General features: G+C 35.9%; 4 protein-coding genes across 4 annotated transcripts in view; all 4 read right to left on the bottom strand.

Annotated features, from left to right (window-relative positions):
- Positions 1-256, bottom strand: part of MELLADRAFT_59268 (uncharacterized protein) — a gene marked incomplete at both ends in the record, with an annotated part of 3,047 nt that extends 2,791 nt beyond the window's left edge. Inside the window, one exon of the mRNA XM_007404392.1 lies at positions 31-256. Within this exon, the coding sequence (XP_007404454.1) occupies positions 31-256 (226 nt within the window). The remainder of the gene's footprint in view (positions 1-30) is intronic.
- A 320-nt stretch (positions 257-576) lies between these two features.
- On the bottom strand, positions 577-1,333 carry MELLADRAFT_102002 (uncharacterized protein; the record flags this gene model as incomplete). Its single annotated transcript, XM_007404391.1, has 4 exons — positions 577-677; positions 771-873; positions 982-1,043; positions 1,087-1,333. The coding sequence occupies 4 exons, from the start codon at positions 1,331-1,333 to the stop codon at positions 577-579; spliced, it is 513 nt and encodes a 170-aa protein (XP_007404453.1).
- Positions 1,334-1,844: 511 nt separating this feature from the next.
- On the bottom strand, positions 1,845-4,776 carry MELLADRAFT_102001 (uncharacterized protein; the record flags this gene model as incomplete). The annotated part of the gene is made up of 15 exons (XM_007404390.1): positions 1,845-1,864; positions 1,957-2,184; positions 2,286-2,309; positions 2,387-2,419; positions 2,505-2,556; positions 2,632-2,741; positions 2,831-2,963; positions 3,062-3,190; positions 3,272-3,433; positions 3,516-3,575; positions 3,641-3,695; positions 3,784-3,878; positions 3,987-4,099; positions 4,210-4,310; positions 4,643-4,776. 15 exons carry the CDS (start codon positions 4,774-4,776, stop codon positions 1,845-1,847), a joined length of 1,449 nt encoding a protein of 482 aa, XP_007404452.1.
- Positions 4,777-6,205: 1,429 nt separating this feature from the next.
- Positions 6,206-9,607, bottom strand: MELLADRAFT_102000 (uncharacterized protein; the record flags this gene model as incomplete). Its single annotated transcript, XM_007404389.1, has 13 exons — positions 6,206-6,261; positions 6,297-6,510; positions 7,239-7,358; positions 7,424-7,516; positions 7,540-7,772; positions 8,018-8,187; positions 8,318-8,384; positions 8,489-8,648; positions 8,710-8,784; positions 8,863-8,959; positions 9,131-9,258; positions 9,347-9,402; positions 9,478-9,607. The coding sequence occupies 13 exons, from the start codon at positions 9,605-9,607 to the stop codon at positions 6,206-6,208; spliced, it is 1,599 nt and encodes a 532-aa protein (XP_007404451.1).
- Positions 9,608-13,587: the final 3,980 nt, after the last annotated feature.

The following is a 13,587-nucleotide window of genomic DNA, read 5'->3' as shown; positions in this document are numbered from 1 at the left end:
AGTAGTTGGAACAGGAGTAGGAGTAGTTACAGTTGCAATTGAAGGTGTAGTTGAGTTGGGTATTGGAGTTGAGGATATTAGGAGTAGTTGGAGTGCTTGGATTGTTGTTGTTGTTATTATTATTATTATTGTTGTTATTGTTGTTATTGTTGTTGTTGTTATTGTTATTGTTATTTGATGATGGTGATGATGGAGTAGATGGAGTTTGAGTTGCAGTTGGTTGTTGAGGTGAAGATAAGATTGAAAGTAATGACATTCTGATGTGGTTTTCGATGTTGTTGTTGTTGATGTTTTTGATGATAAAGTGAAAGAGTGAAGGAATGAAATCCAATCGGAAGGAGACAGTCAAGTAAAATTAATTGTAGTTGACTGTTTTAGTGGTGAAGAGTTTTCAATTTATAAACTTAAAACGTAGCTCATACAGATTATTTAAAACTAATTTAGACTAAAACACTTTAAAATTGATTTCTAGACTTTCTTTCATTTTCCATTTTCATCATTTCTCATTCTCTACAACTCAATTCCCTAATCAGGAAATCAAAAAAAATACAACTATCTATCAAAACAATCTACATATCATTCAAAAAACTTATCATTCACAAATTTAAAATACCCTTCTTGTTTCAATGTGTTCTTAGCCACTTGTTTATCAATCTCAATATCAGTTATCAACTCATCTAAATCAAAAATCAAATTCATCAAAAAAAAACCAACAGCAATGATCAATTAAAGATGATTCTTTTAAGAGAAAAATAAAAACTTCAACTAACCTTTAGTAGTATAATTATATTCAGGTCTAATATAACCTAAAACCATCACTTTCATCTCAACACCATAAAAATCTTGATCGAATTCAAACAACACATGAACTTCCTACCAAACCACAAAAACAAACAAACAAAGAAAAAAGAAACAGTAAAAAAAGGACAAATGAGTTCTTTTCAAAAAAATATTTATACTATAAACGATTCAATAACTTACAATCGTTTTAAATTCATTACCATAAACAGGATTAAATCCAATACTCATCACCATTTCAAAAACTTGATCATAACCCAAAACCTTACAATAACCAAAAAAGATGACCATTTTGATTTCTTAGATATTCTTTTGATTGATCTTCTAAAACTTTTGGATTTAAATTAGCAGTTGGACAATTTAATTCTTTAGATCCTCTACCGAAACCTTTAAGAACGTTTGAGCTTAAACAGATTGGATAAATTGATAAGTTGGGTTGATGGGATTTTAAAATTAATGATCTTTTTTTGGTTAATGATTGGTTTGGTGGTTGAGTTTCGGATTGAGTTGTGATACTTTCGTTTGGTTCTTTCATTTTTCTTTTGGTATTCGTTAAGTTTGAAGTCGTGCTTTGATTGATGATTGCTTCAAGAATGGTGTTGTGAAGGAAAGCATTCAGAGCGGAGTTTTCGAACTGTAAGCTATGAACTTTGAAGATCCCTTGCTTGAAGTTGAGAGTGAGACATGTGGACACTTAACCTAAGGACCGATCGCATCGAATTGCATGCACATACACGCATGACACACACACATTGCAGGCTGCAAGCCTGCAGCACAAGAATTATGTCTAAGACTCGCATATATTTCACCAACATTTTGTAAAACCAAGAGCTCCATTGGACCCATCAAGTTGAATTGGTTCACTGATTTGAAAAACGGACAAAACAAATATGACCAAACTCGAACAACAGAAAAACATTGTGACAACTCTAACAAAATCAATAATCAGATATACCAATTCATTTTTTACGGAATGAAGATAAAGAGAAAACAAAAAGTGATGATTTATTTAAAAGAGAAACAGAAAACAAAAGAACCCGATCAATTCAATGAACATAAAGAAATCCTATTCAATACATCATTCCAAAAGAAAAAGAAAACATCAATAAACCTTATAAAAGAAAAATCATAAATCAAGTAAACAAACTACAAACTTACCAGGATTTTGAAGATCAGTTAAATCTTTCATGATTTCATCATTCGCAATTGATTTTGAATTAAAACCTCCTCCAACATTACCAGGTTTCGAAAGTTTCATCAAGTTTTGATACTTAAGATATTCACTCATTCCAATTAAGATTAAAAAACAAATTCCAAAACAAATGATGATGATGATCCATGGGATTTGATTTTTGGGTTTATAACTTTCTTTCCACATTTGAGGTCCTACAAAATATGTAATAGGGGAAAAAAACTCATCAGATATGAATTTTTCAAATTGATCAAGAAGTTGATGGGATTTAAGATTTAAATTTCATGAATCTTACCTAGAATATTACCAATCGAATAACCTAGAGTAAAAAAGAAATCGAGTCAATATTTTTCAAAGTATCCTACAAAACAATGTTCACTTTGTAAAATGACTTACCAATCAGAACGATTGCTTGAACTACAGATCTTTCTAAACAAAACCATAAAAGAAAAAGAAAAATATATCAGTAGATTTCACAGCAAACTTGCATCAGGACCAAAGAAATGTGCTCAACTTGTGTGACCTGCAGTAGTCGAGTTAATCCAACCAAGACTAATCACAAAAGGCTAACAAAAGATATAAAGATAAGGATCAGAGATGAAGAGATCGGGGTTGAATTCAGTTCTTTGAAGAGTACTGACAGTAGAAGACAAACTAGCCAAAAAGATCGAAGCGAGTAATCCAATCCTATTATTCCATGGTAAAGTGATCACTAGAATAGCTCCTAAGATACTTGGTAAATACCAACAAGCTAAATACCAAAACAAACCATCATTCAAAAACATTGATCTAAATAAAAAAGCAAACTCGATAAAACCAATAACAAGTCATCTTTCTTACCTCCTATGAAACCTCTGGAACCTTGAGTCTTATCAATCAATTTCACCGCACTTAACATAGATACGATAGTAACTAAACCAAAACAACAACTCAAAAGAGTAGTTTGTTCAATCGTATAACCAAAAGAGACTACCTGTTATCCAAATCAATCCAATTATAAGATCAATTTAAAAGAATGTGAAAAAAATAATAGAAGAGTTATATCTTATTGAAGAAATTTGAAAAACTTACAATGATGGCTACTTGATTTCCCAATGAATTTGGAATCGAAACCGAGATACAAAACAAGAACCAAATCCATGTTTTAATATCTATAAAAGCTTCTTTAACTTGATCAAAATCAAACGATTTCTCCTCAACCTTAAATTATTAATCAGCTTTAAAATACTTTTTCGTTCCATAAAGCAAAAAAACTGCATATTGACAAAAGAAAACACTCACTCCTAATTGATTAGATTTGATTCGATTAATAGCTCTTTCTCTTTGTGATTTGGTCAAAAACCAAGAAGTATTTGGTGAACTAGGAAAAAAGATTATGATTAAGATAGATATGACGAATGTGAGAGATGAGGTTATGATAAAGTAAAGCTTCCAAAGCGTTAACTAAAGTTTCATAAATGAAGTTCAAGTTAAAATGAAGTTTCGAAATTGGTTTCTTTAATCATGTGAGGTTGTATGAGCTTACTTTGCTTTTGATGTGTAGAACTCCATAACTCATTAGACCACTCAGGATTTGAGAAACTCCCTATGCAATAAAAACACTTTATCAAACCATAGAACTTCTTATAAATCTGATAAATCTAAGCTTACAGACATGAAAAACCAGTAAGCGGTTCTTGTACTTTGCTCCTTGTGTGTATAAAATCTAAAGCACCCAATCATATAATTTCGAATTAGTAAAAGTCAAAAAAACAAACCTCCAAAGAATAAAATTTGCCATCATTCTTACTTACAATCCGGTGATCCGCATAAACCCAGGTGTCACACAACCTTCACAAGCACCTAAGATGAATCTACAAACCAAGATCTGAGTAAAATTCTTACAAGCCTATATTCCAAAATGATCAAAACAAAAAAGATGATGATTAGATGAACTTCCTCAATGAAGAATTTCTTTCAGACTTATTCATATTTGAATCCTATTTTATTTACTTACAGCTTGTGCACCTATTGAAATTGACCAGATCAGACAATTTAATCCTATCCAAATCCCCGTTGGGAATCTCTTTAAAGCCAAGTTTTGTGGAAACTGAAAGATTAGAAAAGAAACTACAAAAAGAAAAAGTTAAACCATTGGAATGTTAATTTAAGGAACGATAACTTTTCCGAGAAAAAAAATCTATTTAAAGATGACTAAGGAAATGATTTCTCAAACTTACCAAAAAAGATAGTCCCAAGCCAATTATACTCTTCTGCAGACAATTTCAAAGATCGGTTCAATCCTAAGATCGAAGATGAATTTAATGTAGCTTTATCCACACTATTGAAGAGTTGAAGTTGAATTAAAAATTTCAGCATTATAGATCGAGATATCATTCACAGAAATGGATGTTGGAACTAAAGAGTTCGAGATAAAAATTACTTACAATTGAATCAGATATAGGAGCATCATTCTGTAAAAAGGAAAGCTTTTGGGAGTTAGTAAACAGATCATGAAGGCTGCAGCATCATCATAGGAAAATCAGATGTGACAATCCACCACGAAAGAAAAGTGAAGACTAAACTGAGGTAAAACTACGAAAAAACAGCAACATTTTTACCAAAGATATAAAGGTTAATTTGAAGATATCATCAAAAGATTAGAAAAACCACATACGGTACAAGTCAATCTTTCTAAGTAATCTTTTATCATCATCCGTAGGAGCTGACACGGGTTCTTTTCGATCCGATTCCTGAGTATCATTCACCTCACTATCATGAACGGTGAAAGACGTGACGTGGCTCATCGAGTTATTTTGTTCGCTCAAAAGTTCCATCTAAACGGTAACGGGGTTGAGATTGAAGAGATCGAGGTGGAAGCCTTTTGTGTATAAACCTCTTTTTAGAAGGGTGATATGATAAAAACCGAAAGTAGCGAAAAGAATTCTGATCGTGATGTACCTGGTGAAGAATTGCACAAGTGGAATTTTCAACTTGAGGACTGAGATCTCTGTCTTTCGAGAAGTAGAGAATGTGTGGGCAATATATAGCAGAGGTAAAGGTGATTCAAATCCACGCATTGATTCTTTTGGATCACAACATCAACTAATATGTATGTAACCGCAGAAAACAAGTACTCACAATTCTAATCTCACTACTTCTCTAGCATTAATATGACTTGAAAAATCTATATTGATTAAAGACGCGAAGCGGAGAAGACAATTTGTTTTGATCAGATCACGTCGGATTCGAAATGTAAATCACCATTATTTTTTTTTTCGTAGTGAGAAAAAAAAAAGTTTAAAGACGCGAAGAAGAAAGAATTCATCAGAATCAAAACCTTCCTTTCAACTCACAATGTATATTCTAAAAATCCAAAGCGAAAAAAAATGAAATAATCATGTAAATAAAAATTCGTTGAAAGGGATCTTTTGAAAGATAATTGATCAAAAATTGTCTGTCCCACCCACATTTTGTTCAATTAAGTGTATGCAAGTAACTTGGTAAACGAGATATGCTATGTATCAAGATTTCGGAGATTTTATTGAGACCAGCGGGGAATGATGGTGATATCGAAATGATCGACAAAGAAGGTTTCAGTGGCTTAATAGAAGGGGGAAGAATCCGTAGATCACTTTGAAGAAGCACTTCTTGTATAAATGTAGTCTAGAATTTAAATATCGAATTTGTTTATATGTAGGCCCACAGTATGAGGCTTTACTATCAATCAGAACTTAGAAGACTTGGGGTAATCTTTTAGTCGTCAAATCGTAGGTGGGCTTCGTTGGATTGTTATTGATATCAACCCACTGGAGCTTTAGACTACAACTAATTTTCTCGGTCAATAGGGTAGTACTCGAATTTTCGGTGTCAGAAATACTAAAATGGTGCATCCTTCAGCCGAGATGGGATCGATTTATTCAAGTGCTTTTTCCACAATTCTAGTATAAAGCTACAAGATACTTCTGAGGATTTTAGCACCAAACATCGTTTGAGTAAAATCTTTGTTGATAGGAAGTGAGGAATTCTAGGGTGACGCCAGTGACTGTTTAAGCTGAGATCGATGAAAGGTTATAACACCCCATCAACAAGCTTTAATGTGATTTGAAAGCCATTTTCACTAATATCAAAACTTCAAACTTTCCCGATATCATATCGAGGAATATTGCACTCTCCGAAATCGCATCCTCCAATCTCAGCTCTGCAATAATTTGTCACCCGTATCTATCTATCGGACTACACAAAATTGACGATGTAGAGTGGTTCGTTGGAAGGGTGACGATGATGATGACCTGAGAATTTCGGAGCAACAGTCAAGTCAGCTGACCTGGCGTCACTTGAAGTTGAGTGTTCATACGCCGACTTTCAGAGTTGAAAGTTTTCAAAGAACTCATGAACCCATTGGAGTTTACTACATACAAAGGCGAGGCAGTCGTTTCGATGGATGTTACGTTTGCCTGTAACGTTCCTCGGATATCTTCAGTGGTTCGTATCAGTTGTGACCGCTCTTGAACTTGACCAAAGTCCAACTTCAAGTTAAACTGAAAGAGGATCTCGTAAGTATTCTTGTGGTAAACAGCCACAACGAATGGCGATTAACCAAATGAAGAGCATACCTGCTTATAGTAGTAGTTGAGAATCGATAAGCAAAAGGAAGACAAAAGAACAAACGTGATATGATAAAGTTTTGATAAACGATCAACAGCACAGGATGACCAAGTCATACTTTTCGGATTCAAAGAACACATTAATAAAAGAAAATGAATAGCTGAATTGTACGACAAGTTGAACTTCTGATCGTTAACACAGTAAATATTATCGGTGCCTTGAAATATTTGTCTGGCCAACACTCAATGATCAATTTTCTTAAAAATCAAATCCCGAATTAAATCCAGAATTTTAGCTAAATATCATACAAGAGCTTCAAACGGGTTAAAAACACCATCCACGCAAGAGAACTCTGTATGAGTGAATGTGATCCCAATCAATCCACCTTCCAAGTAATCCAATACTAACATATCGATACAAATTTTGAAACCAATCAGACCCAATCAAATCAATCTTGTGAAGAATCTTTCAAAAATCTTTCTAATCTACATAAACCAGCATCCAAACAATCACGAGAAGTCGTGATAGTGAATCGAAAGAATCCAGGAAAAGGATGATGATACAAGATCATCAAAGGACTCTATAATCAAAAATTAACTTTTCAGTATTGAAGTTCATGACTTCTCACATAGAGAGTTTCTTTGGGTGCCTGATCACTAACCAGATATAGACCAAAATCTTTCAAAAGTGTCAAAAACAAGGCTTCTTCCCTTTCAATTGGCGTTCCAAGAACTATGCCATTCGGGGTCTTCTCAGGTAGCCATCTCCGAAGATCAACGACCTTTTTGAGATCATCATAAATTAGCAAGTAATAAAGAGCTTCATGTTTACTTCACTTGCACTAACGATGTAGTGTCCAGCACACGAGTTTAGATATTCTATCTTCAGTGCATCCAATCTTTTCGTAGAGTATTCATATGCATCCTGTAGTTTAGTTTTCTGGATAAGAATTTCAAACACACAGGTTTTGATCGAGTGAATAAATACCCATATGGATTAAGTCTACTGATACTTTCACCTACGTATTCCTTAAGATACCAATCCAATGTTGTAGGATTTCCTAAAAGTTTTTCCAATAATACCTCTGTAGAACGTGGTATTTGCATCAAATTTGCTGTTGATTGGACCGAATTTATAACCTCCTTGTTATGTTGAGATATTAAAAGTCCGGCTCTGTGTAGCAATTTGAAGGCATCTGATCAATATTTCCATTCTACGTCAAATCCAGTCGCACTAACCGTAATCCACACGAACCAAAATCTTGATTCAAAGGGATGAGAGTCAGTAAGTATCATGTGACATGTGTATCAGAGAACTACAAAGTGATGGTGAGTTACCTTTGCTCATACCGTATACTAATAAAGTTTGAACATGAGTACATCATAATCCTCGCACGCTCAAGTTTCAAGGTACCCAAAGAAAAATGGATTTCGGACTCACAAACATGTAACCTTCCTGGATCACAGCCCGCTTCTTCTAGACAATCGATTGTCAAAACCGATACAAATTCCCGAGTTGTTTCTGTTAGAGTTTGATTTTCTAAGGTTTCTTCAAGTGATAGATTTGTTTTAGGATTGAAGACTGAGAAAGCATAGATTTCGTCCACAATTCTGGGAAAATGTGATCAGGAAAAGTTGGGATCAACTTCATGTTTTCGTCTTTGTAAGATACTGGGGATAGTACGATGAGAGCAGTATTTCATCAAGGAATGGCTCCAGAAATGTTTCATACCACACTTACAGGTGAAGATTATATCTTTCACAAAATTTCAAATATTCAATCAAAGCTTTTCTCGAGTAACAAAAGCCTACATGCCATAAGAACAGATCAGTAAAAAATCAATGGTAGCGATGAGGCATGTAATGCTACCACTGGCACGTATATAAACCTGGAAATTCTTGATTTGCTCACCTAATGGATTACTCGGGTTGCAGAGTAGTACACATTTCACACTATCCCGCAGACTTTGAGACTCCAAGGCTCGATAAGACAATTCGAAAGACTCCAGCGCTGTTTCTTGATAAGCCGATTCGAAAGACTCCAGAGCTGTTTCTGAGCTTGGATCGATTCCCTAAGAATACGAGAAATGTGTTAATAGGGCTTGATGAGATGTTAAGAAATGATTGATTTACCTCGGGAACATCCACTCCCACTAAGACGATTCCAAGCTTTTGTTTGGCTATCTTGTCAAATCCGGCGTAGTATGGCTGTGGATTTCACGTTTCATGACAAGGATTCTTCATCAGGCCATGTAGTGCGTCTTTAACGAGATCATGCGTGCAAACCTTTGCAAGGAGAACTCGGTCATTTGCGTCGCATAATGAATAAAGTAGTTGTTCGAGGACAGCTGTTACACCTATGCCAGTAACTAGATGCTCGGATCTAAAGATCGGATAAGATGATAAGTCAATCTAAGATTATCAACAATAATTTTAGCCTCGATGTAGGAAGATTGAATGACTAGAATGTTATCCAGACTATTTACGCGAGAAATGGGATTCGCCTTGTCCAGTACGAGAATTTCAAAAATCAAAAAAACGCACGTGGACTCACTTTACTGGAATTGAAGGGTGAAAGTATTTGTTTAAAAGGTCTTGAAGAACAAGTTTGAATGAATTTGGTCCAAAGACAGATTGATAATGTAAATCCTCTGGCACGAGCTCAAACTGCGAGTTGAAGTACTAAAGACATACCACAAACAGAATCAGATATGATGATTTTAGCCACAAAACTTCATAACGTCTATTTGAGAAGAATGGAAAGACCAACTTTGGTCAACCATTCCTGCATCAACCAATTCTCTGCCACTCCTAAACTAATGTGCCCTGAGATGGAAAATGTTCGGATCGGTAAGACTTGTGAAATTCTCAAACTCCTTAAAAGGTTTTAATGAAGCTCACCATCGGGGTTTTCTTCAGAATAAAGACTTTTGAATGCAGAAGAAATGTGAGTTGCAATTCGATTTGCTGGAGCAAGAAGAGAAGCTCCTCTGTGACTGAGAAAAGGATTTGTAGCCGGAACAGAAGTCATTTGGTAGTACTTGTTTGATGAATGAAGTTGAAGTTGATAGTTATGAATTTGATTCTGTTCATCAATTGAAATCAAAACACTTGTCGTGATCATGATATTTTAAAATTTATATGGATGACATCATCAAACCTAAACTCTTTTCATCTTTAAAACCGGCTTAAGAACATGAAACTTGGCCGAGCGGATGTGATCGGCTCATCCCAGCCCGGTGATGGTGATTGACGTGACTTGAATCAATTCAAGTCAAATTGATAACGAAAGACCAATTGGAAGGGATGGGATGGGGAGGATACGAGATCTTTATCTGATATCACAGTCTCTCCGGAGAAAATCTGTTCAGGATGTTTTCTTCCTTTCAATAAAACTTCAATGACAAGTCCAACTCACAAAGACGCTGTTTGTGACTTCTATGTACCACTTCATGATTCTTTCTGTAAGGTAAGGATACTCACCAACGTGTTCACTGTTCAGATTTCAATGAAGCAGCATCCTTCAGTGTCCATTACTGATCGTCAGAGTCACTTGAGTGTGGATTTTTTTGGAAATTTCACGATTTGAACGCTTGAAATCTGGGTTGACATCCCAAGATATAAAGTTTGAGCCATGAAAAGGAAGTGTTGATTGATCAAGTTTTTTTAAGAACGCTGACTTGGAAGTTTGAAAATTGTACAAATCTTCCTTTTTGAAGTTTTTGAAGTTTTTGTAGGGTGAGAGAATTGGATTGGTTTTGATTTGATTTGATTTGATTTCCATCTGAGATTCACTCCATTCGATCATCAACTTTCCTATCTTACCAACCAACCCACCAAAAAAATTCTACTGTACAAGCCTTTCTCACTCATGGACTCTCACTTTCTACTCAAAATCATTCATTCATTTCACCATTTCATTCATCCTCATCCTTACCATCTTCGAGTCATCATTTACATACTATGTCACTTGATCCACTCACCAATCTTGCTCTCCTAGCACACTCCAATGGATTAACTTCAAATCATTCAACCAGTCCTCAGTCTCTTTCTCCTGCACCTCATTCAGTTCGAACTGTATCAGCCAACAAGAAAAGAGCTCACACCACGCTCAGTGACAAATTGATGATCATAGACTTTATCAAGCAGAACCCAAAGCTAGATCAAGTTAATGTTGCAAAACATTTTCAGCAACTAGGATTCCCTACACTTTCTCAATCTACTATTTCACGTTATCTCAAGGACGAAGAAAGATATCGTAATCTTGCACTACTCGAACCAACGAAATCTAAAAAACAAAAACCTACTCAATTTCCTCAAGTAGCTCATTGTCTTGAATTTTGGTATTATCAACGTTTGAGTAAAGGTCCTAGTGTAACTTTACAAATTAGTGATGATGAACTTCGAAACCAATGGAAAACGTTTGAAGAACTTTTGACTATTCGTCGAAAGCGGAAGCTCACATTGTCTCCAACTTGGTTTGAAAGTTTTCAAGAAAAGTACATTTGATTTTCTTATTTGATTGATCATCCAATACATAAACTCATGATTCATTTATCAAGGCCCAAACGATTTACGTATCCTATTGCGGCTCGCTCATCAATACCTGCCAATGTAGCTTCCGAGATCCAACGAATTTCTCGTATCACTGAGCAATATGACATTTCAGATATACTAGCCATGGATGAATTTGGTCTTGCTTACGCGTAAGGAGCTGTATACTTGATATATAAACTTGCGGAAAAGAACACTCAATATTGACGCCTCTTTCATTGACATTTAGTTGTCCGCCTTGTACCGATCAAAACATTCTGGCCGGTCAACCTAAGTTGACTTTGGTCTTTACTTGTTCAGCTGATGGCAGCTGGAAGGATATCCCATCGATCATTGGAACACTGCCACAGCGGCAAGCCTATCCACTAGACCAAAATGATACCGAGTGCGGCTTCAACTATTACTTCAACCCAAAGGCAGTGATGACATTTCAGGTTTGGGAAAAGTTGGTTTGGATGATCATTATTTATAAGCCTTATGTTGATTTGATACGACTTGACTCTGGCTCATCATTTGTTGTTGTTTACGCCCCCGTAGATACCTCACTGACCTGGATGAAAAGTGTCGAGAACGGGACCGCAAAGTGATTCTCTTGGTAGACACAGCTGAAGTTCATCTGCTACCCTGTCCCCCCTTCAATAATCTTCGCATAGAGTACATCAATACTTCTTCAATCGCTGGTTTCAGTCCTCTCAACCCTCCAGCGCAACCGTTCGTAGCCGGGATCACTAGATGCTTCAAATCGGAATATCGTATCCGGTATGTATCCTTTTGTCTGCTTATCATAGCTTCAACCTCAACCGATCCGCTCGCCTTTTGCTTGCCCATATCTCTCTACCTAGGCTTTGCTTGCGTGCTCTATCTTCTGATGAATTTAGCCTCTCTGACTTGTATCATATCGACCAGTCTTCTGCGACCAAAATCATACAAGACGCTTGGAATTGCGTAAGTCCCTCAACCATTGCCAATGCATTCAAGCATACGGGCGTGATCTCCTCGACATCTAGAGAGGTACCTATTCTGGAACCGTACGTGCCCAGCCTAATGATCCAAGTGAGTGATTGTTTTTACAGTGGAGAGACTGATGATTTGAATCTGTATCGCAGACCTCACCACATACCCGATGCAATTAACGCGCGTGATCCAACAACTGAGCAAAGCATTGCAAATCTCTCGATGTGTCTCACACAGCTGAACCTCAAGATTAGAGATTCTTCTGATCACACGAATCAAGATCATGAACCCCAATCAAACGACGCCAATGGAGACCCCGGCTTATCCCAGTTTACAACTATCTCAACTGCAAACTCCACTTTGTGTAATGATACTCAAATCCTCAATTCCCTTGACTTCATTAATATCGATGCCAATCTACCCATCGAAGCCACATGGGAAGATGATGAAATAGTAGAGCTGATCACATCTGAAAAACAATCCAATTCTCTTGCACCGAGTGAAAGTGCTTCTCAAACCGATTCAGTCGCATATCAAGATTCGTACGATCATCCTAGATCTCACAAACGGTCTAGATCGATGGGAATCAACGAAGATCAAAAAACCTCCGATCCTTCTACACGCCCATCAACCTCATCACTAGATCCTCCATCACATCCACTTCAAAACCTTAACCAAACTGTTTCGTCTCATATCGGTGCACTTCAATCACTTCGAGTCTTTTGTACAACGATGGCTGATAGATTGGAAGGAGATGTGAATTATGATGGTGTTTCTCATAGATTGATACATAGATATTTACCTGTGTTGGGTGAATTGGAGGATGAATTGAGAGGATTAGAAGCAATTGAACACTTGAGTCAACACTCTGGGGTGTTGTGATTTTGTAGTTAAACCGGGTTATGGTTGAACTACAAAAAGACAAGATTAAGTGGTACGAAGTTATTTACACTCATACGTGGTGTTTCTTCAATAATCTAGAAAAAGAAAATTTAAGGAGATATCAGTCACTTGTTCGAAAAGATGACCATTTATGTGGTTTTGAAGATTGCAATATTGGTACAGTCTCAGACTAGTAATAGGATACGATGATTTATAGATATTTTTTGTTAAATAAGATTTTAAGAACCACAAGAAAAGGCCAAGTTAAGGTCAAAGACTTTCATTGTTTTTTTTTCATGGTACAAATATGTTATATAGTTGATTGATGTCGTTATTTTGTGCTAGTGATCTTATTGATAGAGAATCAATTCTTGAATATACGTATTTGTAATTGCGAAAAATAGGTAGAAGAATGAAATAGATGTGTTTCTTTAAAAAAACCTTTCAAAATGTTGGCGCCAGAAATTCATTATTACTATGTATTAGTCATCTCACTGGTCAGCTCATTATGATCTTTAATGGGTCAGAAATGTCTTGCTAAGCTTTTACCATGACCTTATTTGTATCATACTATTAGAAAGACACATACATTGCATATCGTGTTTCCCCACATATATAAGG

The sequence above is a fragment of the Melampsora larici-populina genome (assembly GCF_000204055.1).
Source record: "Melampsora larici-populina 98AG31 unplaced genomic scaffold MELLAscaffold_2, whole genome shotgun sequence".
Lineage (NCBI taxonomy): Eukaryota > Fungi > Basidiomycota > Pucciniomycetes > Pucciniales > Melampsoraceae > Melampsora > Melampsora laricis-populina.
The sequence above is the reverse complement of the archived record's forward strand: the minus strand, read 5'-3'. Positions and strand labels throughout refer to the sequence as shown.